Source organism: Parasteatoda tepidariorum, chromosome 10 (assembly GCF_043381705.1).
Source record: "Parasteatoda tepidariorum isolate YZ-2023 chromosome 10, CAS_Ptep_4.0, whole genome shotgun sequence".
NCBI classification, from domain to species: domain Eukaryota; kingdom Metazoa; phylum Arthropoda; class Arachnida; order Araneae; family Theridiidae; genus Parasteatoda; species Parasteatoda tepidariorum.
Window position 1 is genome coordinate 14,160,797 of NC_092213.1, and position 17,018 is coordinate 14,177,814.

The 17,018-nt window shown below is 33.4% G+C and overlaps 2 protein-coding genes across 4 annotated transcripts in view; one reads left to right on the forward strand and one right to left on the reverse strand.

The window, feature by feature from the left end:
- Window positions 1-17,018, forward strand: part of LOC107449418 (uncharacterized) — a 314,197-nt gene that overhangs the window by 253,249 nt on the left and 43,930 nt on the right. The gene's annotated exons all lie outside the window — the stretch shown is intronic.
- LOC107446577 (lysosomal acid lipase/cholesteryl ester hydrolase) overlaps window positions 8,581-17,018 on the reverse strand; it is a 37,899-nt gene continuing 29,461 nt past the window's right edge. For both annotated transcript variants that reach the window (XM_043053970.2, XM_043053971.2), the window contains exons 7-9: window positions 16,710-16,781; window positions 14,514-14,579; window positions 8,581-8,927 (exon numbers count right to left, since the gene is read on the reverse strand). In XM_043053970.2, the coding sequence (XP_042909904.1) occupies window positions 8,688-8,927; window positions 14,514-14,579; window positions 16,710-16,781 (378 nt within the window). In that variant the 3' untranslated portion in view covers window positions 8,581-8,687. The remainder of the gene's footprint in view (window positions 8,928-14,513; window positions 14,580-16,709; window positions 16,782-17,018) is intronic.

Genomic DNA, 17,018 nt, shown 5'->3' on the forward strand with positions numbered 1-17,018 from the left:
GTTTTAAGAAATTCTAAAAATTTGTATAAAGGGCAGTAATTAAGGAATATGATATCAAATATTGATACGTTTCATTTCTCGATTTTTTTTTTTTCTAGTTACACGTTTACTGCATATTTAATGCCAGCTTGAATTAGTTACTGGATATTATTTTATTTTATAATCTCCGTTATCTCCATAGTCCGGAGGTTTCGGATCACAGCGAACGTGTGAAAATACAGCTGAAGGATTATCTGGTCATTAATGAAACACAAACTAGAAATTTTCCGCTCTTATGTAAAATTCGTTTATTCAAAGATGGTTGCAATGGATCCTTTCATATAAAAAATAATTTAATAACATAAACATTTTTACATGCTCTAAAATAATGTTTTTTTAAAAAAATTTTTTAATAAAATCCAAAACGAGTTAGAGAGCAATAAAAATTTAAATTTAGGTTTTTGTATTATTTTTATGTATCTTACGTACTATTCTATCAATTTTGTTATTTTTCTTGTTGGTTAAAAATTATTATCTTTCATAATTTTAAATTTTTTTTTTAAATATAAAAATTGTCGTGCCTATCAATTTTTTGTATGTCCTGTTAGTTTTAAAAATTGAATACGTTCATTTATTTGGAAAGTGGTAGAAGTCAATGGAGAGTTCAACAGGGATACTACTTTGATACAAATATAAATTAAAAATGTTAATATCCTTGTTTTTCTAGTTTATTTTAATTTCCTGGATATTCAAATCTGAGTTAATCATTCATGATAGGTTGATTCGTTGATATTGTACATCGCTTATTAAGAAATCTAGTCTTCCACCACCTTTATGATGCCTATCAGCTCTCAAAATATGATAGCCCTATACTTTGCGAAAAGATGATTATCTAAGCTTTGTTTCCTGAAGGGCAAAGTTTTTGTTACACATACATATGGAAGGAGGTTTATTGTTACGCATGCGTATACAGGCCTTAAGGCCTGTATACGCATGCGTAACAATAAGCAATATGATACGATAGTTGATCAATACGATACGATAACAATACGATAGTTGGTCATACACAACTGTGTATGACCAACATCTCCTAGAAGAAAGAAAGGGATCAATTTAGTAGTGTGACGGAACGAACATAAACTGCGCAGTGGATGAAAAATAAGAAAGATGTTACTACATTCAAACTTCTAAGCTGCACAGTGGTGGTTGATACGAAAGATGTCGTTACGTTTGGACTACTAAAGGATCAAATTTCCTGTTTATGGTAACGTGTGCTGAGGCCTTCTCTTTTCTGGAAGATATTGGTTGGACACGCATTTTCGCACAGATGTTACTACGTTCAAATTTCTAAGCTGCACAGTGGTGGTAAATACGAAAGATGTCGTTACGTTTGGACTACTAAAGGATCAAATTTCCTGTTTATGGTAACGTGTGCTGAGGCCTTCTCTTTTCTGGAAGGTATTGGTTGGACACGCATTTTCGCACAATTTATCGTTTTTCATGGAACTCAATAGTGTGACTAGAATGAGATGCGCCCTTGAGGTTAAAATTTCCGTTATTAAACTACACGAGTGGTTTTTTCGGCTATGATATTCTCTCTATACACAGCACAAGTGTCAGGAATAGCTATTGCGGCCTTGGAATCTTGATTAAACGCAAAATAAAAAGAGAAGGGGATGCCCAAAATGCTATTTTTTCTTAACGTACTATTCCATTTTAATGATCTGAAAATTATCATAAATTATCTCGAACAAAATTACAAAGCTTAATTCAAATTAAAGTAATTCCGGTAGAATAAAACATCTTTTTCCGAAGGATCTAAAACATTATGTCAGAAACATTTAATAAAATGAGCAGGACGTTAATTCAAAAAAAAAAAAAAAAANAAGAAAAAAAAACTGGAATTTAGTGACTAAAACAATTTATTTTCTAAAAGGATATTCAGAAACTCAACATTTTACTCTTATCACATTTTCAGAACAGAAATCTCCAGTAAAATTTCTTCATTAGAACGGATTTTCTTAGGAAATTAAAAAAAAAAAAAAAGAAAATGGTCTATATATGAAAAACGCTGGTGTGAAAAAATGGCAGTGCATTTGTTTATAATCTGCTCGACTTCAGATTCAAAAAGAAATATTTATAATACTAATATATTATTGCAGAATTATCTTACTTCTGCAAATTAATTCATAACAATTAAATACTTGCGTTATAATTTTTTTCTTATTTTGGAAAAGTAACTCTTCTTGTAACAGGACACATGAGTTAATGAACGAATGGGATAAACACGATTTAGTAACTTTTCGAAAATCATATTTAGAATATATAAAACTAACAAGAAAGTTGTTAACAAATTATAATTTTTTTAGGAAACATCCTGGTATTAATGCCAGACTTTGTGGAATAAATTAATATTCGACAGATAAATTGATAATGGGCTACACAATATTCCTAATTCCAGATATTCCTGTGTTTTTAAAAATGTCACTTAACATTTACTTTTGTTTAGTTCTTCAATTAATGAGAAAAGGAATCTACTGAGCCGTGGAGGGTTAGGTCAGTGTTCCCCAACCTTTTTATCAACTCAGACCTGTCAACGTTTGATAATTTTAACGCGGCCCGCTGGGGGGGGAGGGAGATGTTGATTGCTTATATTTTAGATTATTTTGACTTATTAATTTTTATTTAATTGTATTTAAACATGCCTTCAAAATAAAATACAGTTTCCATAAAAAATAAATGTAAAGGGATTTAACATTTTAACTTACTAGAAAGTAAAAACAATAAGAACCCTGAGCCTGTTTCTTTGCAAGGACACGGTTCCATCTGGGGGTAAACGGAGACAATGATGCATTACAAACATTAAAAAATTATGTCACTGCCCTCGGGGGCCTCTTTTTTTAAATAAATGAAATTTTAATGGAACACAGATATTTTTAATTTGGGGTACAAACTTAGGAATTTAAATTTAATTTCAATGAAATGGACGACCCGGTACTATTTGATCCACGGACCGGGGGTTGGGGAACACTGGGTTAGGGGATAGAGAGTTTGACTCACAGTGAGGTGATCCCGATTCGAATCCCAGCGGAGACTGGTACGAATTCTGCTCTCGGCACGCACGGACCACGGTATTCACGTGAAATATCCTCGGTGGTAGATGGATGGATTATGGGTTAGAGTCCGAATGTCGTCGGGTTAACCATGGGAAGTTCACGTAAACTCACAGTCTCGGTCGGCTGTTAAACGCCGGTAATAAAATAAAAAACTAAAAGAAATATAGTATGTTAAGTGAAAGTAAGTGAATTTGCATTGTAATTTTTAACCTCTCCCACACCTCTATATGTTGTTTAGTAGCCTACCACGAAATTCGACATCATTTACGACAGCCATTTACAGTGCCTGATTTGTGGGAGGGCGCATTCCGGGCATGTACCCAGGACCCCAAACTTGTGAGGAGACCCACCCCAAATCACATTGGAAGTATTTTTTTAAAAACTAGTTTGGCCTTTAACTTGTAAAGGGCCCCAAAATTCTTTTTTTACTTTTTCATATCATAACGTCAACCAAGTATAACGTCATCCAAGTATTTTAAAGTGTAAAATACATTTAATGTGAGTTGTCTCCATTTCATAAAATTATTACAACTTCAAATAAACTTGATAAATAGTGTTTTTTTAATGTAAATAATAAATCTTGAAAATGATTTTTTAGAATGCTGTAGATGCTTTGCTACGTACTTAGAACGAATATACAGACTTTTCATCATTCCCACATACACTATCAATTAAATTTTAAGAATTTTTTTCATACTTCAGCTAAATTAAATACTGAATACTAATGATGTACTTCTAAATAAATTATTAGGTTCTTTACTATCTGTTTTTGCCTAAAAGATTGTCTTTTGATATTGTGAATAAAAACCATACATGTCAATTGAAACATATCGACCCTTTTAGAGGGTTCCCATGTGGCTTTGTGGCCAGAGCCCTGGGACCTACTATTGGGGTACATGCGATTTAAGCTTATAGGTTCATCAATGCTTTTGGTTGCCCTTCACTGCAGACTCTTTATGCTCCGGTATAAAAAGGTTTTACACAATAATCAAATGTCGCAATACGACTAGTAAAAATCTCACTCAAAACGTGCAAAAAATGGTAGATGTACAAAATTAAATTTTTTTCTCTCCAAAAAATAAAAGTATCATTGACGTCATAAGTAAATAGGCACGTTTTATCTTTACCCCACCCATTTGAAAATAAAATCCTCGGAAGACATTCATAAAACAAAGGATCATTTTTCAAAGATAAGAATATTTAGTCATGCTCGCTAAATAAAAGTGATCACAAATGTTTTATCACCTGGCATATTTTTCTGGGGTATTAGAAAGTCAAAATACGTTATGAAGATTTTAGTTGTTTTTGCTTTAGAGATTAAACTACATTACCCGTCATATTACACCCACCTATTTATATATCACTAAAAATGACCTATCTCTTTATACCTTTACGTATGTATGGTTGACTGAGTAAAGCTAAGCGCAGATGGCGCTAGGGGTTTAAAATTGGTTGTAAGACTTCCGGGTTACCACTTCCGACTTATTTTAATGCCTATAAGCTTGAAAAAACGCACCATACAATATTATTATACTTGTAGTGTGTTTTCAATATAACACGTTCTTCAAATCTAACTTTCAACGAAACAAACAACAAATGAATTCGGAAGACTCCGCTAGCTTGCTATGATCCGGCTAACAGGCTCACAGCCTGTTAGAATTTTATAAATTACAGAAAACTCCTACGAATGGTAAAATTATGAGTAAATTTAAACACAAATCACAAAAATAAGCTTCCAAGAATATTAAGCCTGTTCACACATCGCCTCGTAAGCATAAGCGGAGGGATACACCGGAAGTTTTCTAAATTTCTTCCGGTTTTAGGAAGCTAGTTATTGTTTACATTCAGTCAACCATCCATTCGTACTTTTTTTTTTATCTTAAAGAAAGTGAAAGATAAATTTTTTCACGGTTAAACGAAATGAAATAAATATATTAAGTTCGAACAAAACATCCAAAGCACATTTCGTTGATTAGACGTCCGGATTTCTACCACCAAGTCCAGTTGACATTCTATGGTGAATTTTCGACACGTTTTTCTGGAGCTTTATCATGAATGTTACTGGCTGGTTGAGGTCTAGACATTTTATTAACGGCCAATTGGAACAAAACACACAAATTGAATTTCGTCGATTAAGTTGAATTCCATGCCAACTGGAAACAGTAGTAGAATTCCAAGCGTAACAGAGGGGAAATCACACAGGTATTTTATCATAAAAAATGTATTTAATATATGTTAAAACAAAACATTTTGCAATAATATGCTACTTTAAGGTACAATGTTTAATTAAATGGCGTGATATTTCCCTGTAACTTATTATCAAATTTGCAAAATGTTCCCTCTGTTACATTGCATTTCTTGAAGTCAATAAAAATGTGCAAGCAATTTAAAAAGTCTTATAATAATTTATTTTACCTTGAAATGTGATCATTAAAAAAAATTACAAATAATGTTTAGGATGTTCCAAATCACAGAATATAGCGGAAATAGCAGTGCATGTCAAAAATGTGGGATTTTCTTTGTCCCCTCTGTTACGGACGCTTTTAATTACCTGGCAATTAAATGGTGAGGCTCTTTCATTATTTTACGCAATTAAATTAAACAATGCACTTTAAAGTAGCACATTATAGCACAATTTTTTGTTTTCACATATATTTAATACATTTTTTAGGATAAAATACCTGTGTGATTTCCCCTGTTACGCTTGGAATTCTACTTAGGCATCCAGATTTCTACCACAGAGTTCAGTTGATCTCGTAGATGAAAATGGTTGACTTTCCGACACGTTTTATTTTTTAGTAATTCAATCATGGATGTTCCAGGCTGCTTGAGGTCTATATATTTCATAAACGACCAATTAGAACAAAACACAAAAAGCAAAATTCGGTTATACGTCTAGATTTCTACAATAGAGACAAATTAATGTCGTAGATCAAATATAGACGAATTTCCGACACATTTTTTTAGCTGAATCATAAATGTTTGATGATGGTTGGGGTTCAGTTATTTAATTCATAGACGGCAATGGAAAACGTAATAAGAATAAGGTAAAAAGTGGATAATGTGGGTCATCTACAAAACAACCACCAGAAAATGGAATGTGTTTTTATAGTTGAAAATTCGATGTTGCCGACCGAGAATATTGATATTCAAGTGGTGACTTTGTACCAATTTCTAATTACGCGTTGATCAATAGTAAGGGAAGTTATCACGAGTATAATGACCTGGTCTTATTTAAGGGCCCTGGGCAAAAATTCTTACTCAACTGCAACAACCTGGAGCCTTATGTAGAAGTACATCATATAGAATTTAAAATTTGATTTAGTTTAACGATGAAAAAAATACTAAAATTGATAGAGTAAGAATTGTACGTGAGAATGATAAAAAGTAAGTAGGAAACAAAATATTTGTACATCAGTACAGTAGATCTCAATAGTGTGGTCAGGAGAGTGGTTCAAATCCCCTTAATGTTAATAATAATATTAATAATTAACATTAACTACAGTTAATTATAATAATTGTAAGTAATATTTTTAAAATTCTATTTCTCAGTCGCTGATTTCGCACAAATTTTGTTTTTGGAATTACATTCCTTACAGTTTGTGTAACAAAAATTGCATAGGTATCTCACAATTAAATTTTTTTTATTACTATTATTAAATAAAATAATAAAATATAACAAATATTTACTCAAAGTTATATTTTGCATGGAATTATCTATGGGTAAGCGGATTTTATAATTGTGTGCGAAAATTTTTCGAGATACGACGAAGTATGCAAAAGATAAAATTTACATTAAGGGGATCAAACTTTTGAACGCTGTCCTGCGGCTACCCTCTATGTTTTGGGAGACATTAATCCGTAAAAAAAAGGCACGTTTATTTAGAGAAAGTAAGTTTTTGTGTCGGATTCCGTAACTTAAAATATCGCCTGCACTGATTAGTTAGCATATTTGAGGTCGCCCCCTTCAACCATTAAGACAGAGTCCTAGAACGTGAAGATCCGATCCATAAATTAAAAGTTATTTAGAGTGGTCCATTTTTTTGTGCACTGTACGTTTTTATAATAAGCTATATTACAACGTTTCAAACTCCGAAGAAAAATATTTATTTGCTTCATACTTCCTTCGTGAACATACATTAAAATAAAATTACAAGCGGAAACAATACTTTTATTTCCAAAAAAATATAATACAAAATAAGACTTAACAATACATATTTTTAATATTTTTCATAATGAAATGGGAAATGATATTTGACATTTATGATGAGACAATAATAGGACATACAAAGTGCAAGTAAAACATGGATGAGGTACAGAGTGTTTGGTAATGACCACCCTTCACATATATTTTAAGAATTCAATTTTCAAAATGGAGTGAAAATACAGTATGCATATTTAGGGTCATAAATGAATATATTGTAGACTCACTTAGGGCTGTTGCATTTTAATGTACACTAATATTTTCATTATATTATTGTTCAACTAAGATTAACATCATTCTTTAGTTAATTGTTGTAAAAATCTCTGTTAGATTTGAAATATTTTGTGACTAGAAAGGAAACATTAAAATTATGTGAGTGTTCAGCAAGATGTTGAACGAGAAAAAAAGGAAATGGTTATCGAAGTTTAAGGAATCACTACAGTGGATGGAGGGACTGAAGACATAGAAACTTGTTTGATTGCCGGATGAAACAGATATGAGTTAAAAAAAGATTAAAAAGGGGCCGTTTAAATATTGCCGATTGAAATGAGCTACAGGTGGCTTAGAGCAGAATTCTCCATATTAAGCAACACTTCGCATGCTTTCACCATTAGCGTGTGGAGAGTCATGGGAGAAAGAATACGTTAGTTTCTGTCTTGATTTTCAAATATATTAAAAACTTTTAAGTTAAGAAACTATATGGAACTCAAAATTACATTGAACATAGTTTCAAAAGAGGGAGTCGAGGAAATTTTAAAAAATATATGTGACAATTAAATACGAAAAATATTAAGAAAGGGGAAAATGTCTTAGCACATTCCTATTCAACAGAGAAAAGGAGGAGAGGGAAGGGTCAAGCCATAGAACAGGTCTTCTCCCTAGATGGCGTATTCCAGCGCTGCTATCACGAATATTTTAGTATTTTTTGATGACCCCTCCCACTTTTTTAAAAAAAAAATTAAAAAAACCTTTTTAGGATTACGTAAAAAAGTTTTCGCTTTAAATTTGAATTTTACTGAAGTTACCTAAAAAAAAAAAAAAAAAAAAAAATTGTTAATTTAATTTAAATGCTCCCAGTGTTCCAAATTTTTTTGTTGCATTTAAATTTTCTTTCTTAAAAAAAAAAAGCGAAAAAAAACCGGAGATTTTTGTGTTTTATGTAAGCAATGCTCATTTGTCAGCAGAATATGTCATTCTCCTACCTTGTCAGCAGAAATTAGCAAATCACAAAACCCGAAATATTGGAATGGCCCTTCAAGCTACACCAGGTAATCAAACTGGTTTTGGTTCTTAATATATGTATAAAGGTGGTCATTGCGGAGTATCCTGCGTTAGTACAACAAATATGTTATTTCAGCAATTCGTACAATCCCTTCTCGCAAAAAAAATCAACGATATTTCTGCATTAATGAAATAACTTCATCGTATACAAGTTCAGGAGCATGGATACCATACACAAATTCTCCATGGATAAAGTCCCGGTTGGGTACACAGTAGCTTAATACAAGACATTTCAGTCTCCTCTCGAGCAAGCTGACGTCAATGAAATCGGCCAATGAATCAGCCGTTGCCCAAAAAAGGGCTGTGGGAGTGGTTATCTTTGTGACGTTGTATTCAGGAGGCGTATCCTAAAACGGAGAAGGAATTTCAGATTAAGAAAAGGGTGTTCTCTAAATTCTGCAATTACTATACATTTTTAGAAAATTAATCCTAGCAATCTGAATCAAGAGATTAGAGACGAATACTAATAATTTTTGTTAGCGAAGGAAGTAATTAATTAGATATATCGGATTAATAAAACAATGAATAAATCTAACAAATGGAAATTAATAAAAGTATATTTCTAGGTCATTAGAGAAATAGTAATATATTTCATTAGAGACATAATAATTCATTGTATTAGAGACATAGTGATTCATTTCATTTGTGACATAGCAATTTATTTCATTGGAGGTAAAATAACCCATTTTATTAGAGATATAGTAATTCATATCATTAGAGAATATCGCAAAAACTTTCAGCTTGCCCGTTATGATTAAATATCCGTTCTTTTTACGTGTATAAAAAAATAAATAACTAATCAATGAATTCGTTTTAATTCATACTACGAAATCATGCACGTAATTAAAAAGCTTATGCTGACACAATTAAGCTAAAAGTAATTACAGTCTTTTTATTTATTGTAAATTGCTTGACTTACTGATGGCTTTACGTTATTAGATTGAACAAAACACGCTCTTAAAGGTTCATTTCATCAAATTAAAAATTAACTATACTGAGTATCATTTGACTCAAGGTTATTGCTCATGGCCAACACATAATAGTCAAAATTTACCAAAATCAATCAGTTTTAATTTTTATTGAATATTTTTAAGAAAAAATTTGCAATTTAATCGAATTAAATGAAAATATTATCAATGAAATGTGGTATGGAACAAGTAGATACAAGCAATGTGTCCGATTCAAATAAAGCTACTTCATATTTGAAAGGGAAAAAAAAGAAAAGAAGGAAACTTTTGAAAACTAAAAATAAGAAAATCTATATCTTAACAATATTCTTTGGATATCTATGTCTATATCTATTACTTCCTACTCTTCCTAGACCACCCACGAGTAAAAAAAAAAGTCTCAAAATATTGCCCCGCCGAAAAATAGTCACTTCTGATTATAGAAAAGGCACCCGCCATATTTTTATATGACTAAAATATATGATGCTGCATATCATTTACCAATTCTAAGGAAACAATAGCTTTCTGTCAAGCTTCAATGATGACAGCCTTCAAATCTGCCACAATTGAAACTGCTTCATTTTGTCTATCTTTACAGACTTACTGTGAGGATAGCCTTTCACGTTTTCATGGGAATTGAGATCATGAGGAAGGGCAAACCATTCCTGACATATGTTGTTGTTGTTACTAATGTCACTTTATTTCATTTTATGACCGTCGTTGAACAGCCAACCCAATTTTATGGGTTGACGACTACTAATGTTCAACACCGTAGCCTCGCAATTTTGAACCAAATCCAGAAGACAAGGGAACTCGTGGATCGTGTATTGGGACAAATTTGCCTCTGCGGAGGACTTTTTGATGGAGCTAACCAGCATTTGCGATGCATGGAGAGGAAGACCACGAGAACCTCCCACGGTTAGCCTGACGGCAAGGGGACTCTAACTCATGATCCGTCTACCGCTGAGGATATTTCACGTCAGCACTGTGGTCGGCGCAAGCCGGAAGCGGAATTCGCATTGACTGGGATTCAAACCCGGTTCGCCGCATTGGAAGGCGAGTGCTCTATCCCCTGAGCCATCGCGGCTTTACTACTAGTGTCAATTGCCAACATCAACAGGCCTGCTTGAAATCAAGCTAATTTTTAAGGCACAGAATGAGCTTCTTGTTGTTTCAGTGGCTTCATGCTTCATCTATGGCCAAGAATACGATTTAGCCACACACATGCGTCACAACCCTTTTCACAGGGAGGACTCACCTTTTATCCAACCACAGATTGTAATTTTGCCCTGGAACAGAGAACGATCAATCTCCAATTCAGTGCTTTCAAAGCTATTTTTATTTTATTTTACAACCGTCGTTGAACAACCAACCCAATTCTATGTTCAAAACTGTTAAAGTTCAACTCCGTATCCTTGTAATTTTGAACTCAACTCAGAAGACAAGGAAATACCTGGTTCAAGTATTGGGAGATATTTGCTTTCGTGGAGATCTTTTTGTTGAAACTAACCCACATTTACATTACATTGTGAGGAAAACCAAGCAAATCTCTTATGTTCAGCCTGACAGCAAGAAGATTCTAACCCATGATCCGTCTACCACTTTATATTACGTCAGCATTGTGGTCGGTACGAACCGGCTGCGGAATTCGAATCTCAGCTACCGCTGGGATTCGAACCCGGCTCACCTCGTTGGGACACACGAGCTCTGTCCCCTGAGCGCCTACGGTTCTCCCCCAGTGGTATTGATTTGTAATGGGAACTTCTTGACTTTGTGGCCCAGGCAGATATAACGTGCACCAGTCACCATTTAATACACTGGGAATCTTCCGGCTGAATTTGAACTCCAATTCTCATGAACACGATTCCAACGTCCTACCAACCAGGCTATCCCGGCCCCATGACATATATACACCCTATTATCCAAGAATCACCATTCTGAAGTTTTTTGCAACGTAAACGAGTGCATTCTCTTGGTCGAAAATCCGGCTTATGCCCACAATTCTCCCTAAATGCGAGTAAATGAGCCTTTAGCATTTTTTTTTCTCTTTGGTAATCGGCAGTCTTCATGCGGCCTGGAGGAAAGGTCATATTAAGTTTACCATGGACCATGAGCCATTCCACAGCATTTATAAACCTCTAGATTGTTGTCCATTTAGAGACGATTTTCTCTTTTTGTCAATTATCACTGCTTTGTCTCATATATTTTACAAGAAATTTGCGGAAAAAAAATTAGCAGTAGTCCATGCCAAAAGCTATATCATGCAAAGAAGTGTAAAAAAACAACACGGACATTGAGAGTGTTCAATTTTTGAGGGAGATGAATTTTTGATTAAAATACACAGTCACACTAGCTATCCAAAATTTTTGCACCCAACAAAAAATATTTCCTAAGTTTGCTAAACATCTTCGGAAACATTGATCTCTTTCTTGATTTTTAATTTTTATCAGCTTACATGGATGATAATTCATGAAAATTTACTTTGAGAAATTGAGGGGGCAGAGATTTGTAATAACTGAGGGGAACATCCCGCCCTCAACGATGCCCATGGTGTAAAATGAAAGAATTAAGATGACCCAAAAAATTTTGTGTGCTATTACAATAGTATGAGAAAAGAAAAGGATTTCTTCTCCATGGTGGAGGCACATTATTTGTGGAGGAAGGTTTCAAATATGGTGGCAAACTTGACCTAGCTGCTCCCCTAGGCTGTATGGAGAACTGGTGGCTCAAGACAGATTTTTCAGCAGGGCAATGTCTCTATTTACGTTGCCATAATCTTCACAGTGATGGTTTTTGGATAATAGGAAGTATGCAGATATGGTGGTAAACTTGACCTAGCTGCTCCCCAAGGCTGTATGGAGAATTGGTGGCTCAAGATAGATTTTTCAGCAGGGCAATGCCAATTTACCTTTCCAAAATCTTCACAGTGATGGTTTCTGGATAATAGGATGCATACGCCATGAAGAGGCTGTCTTTTTACCTTATATACATTCCCAAGAAAACGAGGAGGTCATCCTCAGGAGGACTGCATATGTTAACAAGTAGCAGTTTCAGTTTGTGACAGAATTAAGACTGCCATCATTGAAACTTGGGGTAATATTGATGCTAATGTCCTCTAGGGTTCAGTAAATGGAGAGCGTCATTATATGTTTCAAGTAATATACAGGGTGTTCCAAAATTATCTTTACAACTTCAAAAATTCATAACTTCGAACATAAACAAGATATTTATATTCTGTCTTTTGCATGTATTACTGCAACCAATACAGTTTTTATTTCAGTAGGCTGAAAAGTTTTAAGTGAGGATGTGGACACCACAACAGAAAGCTCAATGCGTCTCATGGCCGTATTCGCTCCACATTTTCTGGACTTGTGCTGGGTCGTCCGGCTCCACTTTTATGCAATACTGATCCGGTGCGCATGAAGCTTGTGTGCCATGCACGGATGGAGGGTCTGGATGGTGGGTCTCTTTGGAAATTTGTCCTGAAGTTCCGTTGACCCTGTGTATCTGATTTCGTCTCTATGAACCACGAGACGCATTGAGCTTTCTGTTGTGGTGTCCACATCCTCACTTATAACTTTTTAGCCTATTGAAAAAAAAATTTATTAGTTGCAGTAATACATGCAAAAGACAGAATATAAATATCTTGTTTATGTTTGAAGTTATGAATTTTTGAAGTTGTAAAGATAATTTTGGAACACCCTGTATAAACATGGTGGATATATTAGCTAAAATAAGAAGTTGTTTTATTTGAATAGGACATTTTTTCCTCTCCTTTTTTGATTATTCGATTTTCTCCTGTCCAGGAGGAGCAGGAAATGAGTAGCTCCTTGCGTTTAGATATAGACTATCGTTTAAATATAGAATATGTGTTTATATACAAAATATTTGTTTAGATATAGAATATCCGTTTAGATATAGACTATCGTTTAGGTATAGAATATGCGTGTAGATACAGAATAACAGAATATGCGTTTAGATATAGACTATCGTTTAGATATAAAATATTCGTTTAGATTAGAATATGCGCTTAGATGTAGACGATCGTTCAGATATATATGCGTTTAGCTATACAATATGCGTTTAGATATAGAATATGCTTTTAGGTATAGAAATGTTTAGATATAGACTATCGTTTAGATATAGAATATGCTTTTAGATATAGAATATGTGTTTAGATATAGACTATCGTTTAGATGTAGAATATGCTTTTAGATATAGAATATGCTTATAGATACAGAATATGCTTTTAGATATAGAATATGTGTTTAGATAAAGACAATCGTTTAGATATAAAATATGCGTTTAGATATTGACTATCGTTTAGGTATAAAATATGCGTATAGATACAGAATATCAGAATATGCGTTTAGATATTGACTATCATTTAAATATAAAATATGCGTTTAGATATAGAATATGCGCTTAGATGTAGACTATCGTTTAGATATATATGCGTTTAGCTACAAAATATGCGTTTAGATATAGAATATGCTTTCAGATATAGAAAATGTGTTTAGATATAGACTATCGTGTAGATATAGAATATGCTTTTAGATATAGAATATGTGTTTAGATATAGAATATGCTTTTAGATATAGAATATGTGCTTAGATATAGACTATAGTTTAGATATAGAATATGCTTTTAGATATAGAATATGTGTTTAGATATAGACTATCGTTTAGATATAAAATATGAGTTTAGATATAGACTATCGTTTAGATATAGACTATCGTTTATATATAAAATATGAGTTTAAATATAGACTATCGTTTAGATATAGACTATCGTTTAGATATAGACTATCGTTTAGATACAGACTATCGTTTAGATATAGATTATAGTTTAGATTAGAGACTAACATAATATACATTGCTCTTCATTGGTTTTCTTTGAGTGCAGTTATGACATAAAATCATTGTAGTTTTATTTAAGTGGGGCACGCTAAAATATCAAATTGGTGGATATTTTAATTTTACTTACCTGGTTGTAATGATCCATATTGTGCTTTCCATAATCGTATTTTTGGAATTTTTTCGACTCCACCATCTGAAATCGATATGTAATAATTAATATCAATTTTATATTTTAAGATTAAGATTTTCAAAATTTATATTTTAAAACCAGTATAAATTAGGAATCTAAAAAAAATAGTACCATATTTTCACACGACAGTCCTCATTTTCGGGATAGTTTAAATGAATTTTAGAAATAATTGTTATTACAAGTCACTTATTAATTGTTATTACAAGTCACTCGAAAATTTTCTTTTTGCATTAAGGTCACCGGACTTAGAGTTCTGATCGTGAGAGCTGTATTAAATTCACGGTCTCTCCCGTGTTGCCGCTAGCAGTCGAGTGTATACAGGCCGATGTTGCATGTCATGGAGACTGAGTAGCAACAGCATGAGGAGGTGGATAATGTGGCAGTCCCAAGTCAACTGTTCATTGTGGACCATTCATCGAAGTAGGTGTGTTCAAAAAGTGGACGTGTCTGTCGAGGTAGGCGAGTTCAGATCACGTCCAGGTCACCAACGAGGGGCGAATTCATATTGACAATGTCAACATTCACCTATGAAAATCATCTATCATCTATATATTTCAATAGGTTCATATTATACAATTTTTTTTTAATAAGAAGGGCATAAATTAGTAGTAATCACCATGCATTAATAAAAAAAAATTAACAGAGAAAATAATTTTGGCAGAGATATATTGGACATTTCCCGGAGTATTCTACATTGATGCTTAAGGTGAAGAACCTAATTGGTACTGTTACGCTGATGCTTTTTTCAAGTTTAAGGGCCATTGCCTGGTACTTTCTACCATGATATCTTTCTTAATCGGACATAACTGATAACAATTAAATAAGCTGGTTAAAGTAAAATGTTTGCTTCATAAAAAAGTTATTTATTGAAAAATAAAATTCGTTTTTGATCATCAATTCATTATTTTTTCTTGAAATAAAAATAAAATAATAGTACACTGTTTCATTCTTTTGTGATTTACATCCACCAAACAGTCATGTTTTGCTTCAAGCTCATTTATCATTATATACAATGCCTAGGTTAAATAAAGAATAATTGTGATATTATATAATTAGCCTCTAAAAATGTCAGGTATTCTATACAATGCATTACTCTAACGGGCATTTCACGCATTGCCGTTGACAAATTTAAAATTATGCAAGCTAAAGAGAGAACATCATTTGACCATAAGTATCCGGATATTATGAGTTGGAAGAGTGCTTAGACATAGGTGTCTCAGTTTCTGACTGAGACACCTATATCTCACTTGGTCTTGACTTAGTTTTTGAAAACTGAAAACTTTTGACTCTGATTTTGACAAATACACAATTAGAATGTGTCTCTAAATTTCACTTAAAAAATGGCAGATCGATCTTTCTTTTCTCTCTTATCTGCTAGAAGTTTATTTATTTATTTTTTTATAAATTTCTTAATTTGTTTTTAACTTAACTAAATTTAAATCGAAGAATATGCATGAGATTTTTCTCTATTGGTCCGAATTACTAAGGGTGAATTTTAGAGATTTCTAATTAATGAGGGAGCCATATATGCCGATCGTCTCCCTCGCCACCGACACTCATGCCTGAGACATACATATATTGATATAATGCCGGTTCCCTTTTTTTCATGGATGGCAGCCTCCGCAATGCCTGGGGAGACTTTTCACTAGTTTTTGACAGGTGACCATAAAGATTGACTTCCAGGCGTTCATTACAGCTCACGTGATTGCAGGATAGTGATGGATGGTTTAGGTGGTTTACGCAATTCGTGTTATAATTCGTCAAAAGGTGTGCAATGAGATTTAGATCGGGTCTCTGACAAGGCCAGTCCAGTTCTTGAGACAACTATTTTGTCAAACCATGGCTGCACAAGTCTCCATTTGCGTGTATACAGTAGTTATTCTGCTGGAAAAAAATGGGCATTTCCCGAAATATTGCCGTAGAGTTGGGAGAGCAGTACCGTTCAAGAGTTCCAGATGCATATTAGAGTTCATCTTTTCAACCACAGGAGCTAGCGGACCCAGGCCGAATCATGAAAACAGCCATGATGCTTCTTCCACTTCTTTATTTAGGGGCCTGGATGTTTTTGGTCAGATAAAGTGTGAAAATCGTTTAAATGTGATGATATAAAGCACACAAAATTATTAAACTTACTTGAGCAAAATGAACTATACTTTTAGTTGAAGTTCCGGATGGATAATGTGACAGATAAACTGGAAGTCTCGTCTAAATGGAATAAAAAAGAAATAAACATGTAATGTAGTTAACCTATAGTTATATCTTAAGCGTGCAACATAGAGGAGAGTTTCGTGAAATGGAGCCAATGGGGACCCAGTTCGAATTGCTTCAACTTTTTAAATAAAGCAAATAGTTTGATTACCTACTTTCCGAAAATTCCAGTTAATAGTTTCGACCTAACTCATAGTGTTTTTTTTATTAATTTCAGTTCAATGAAAATTTAAA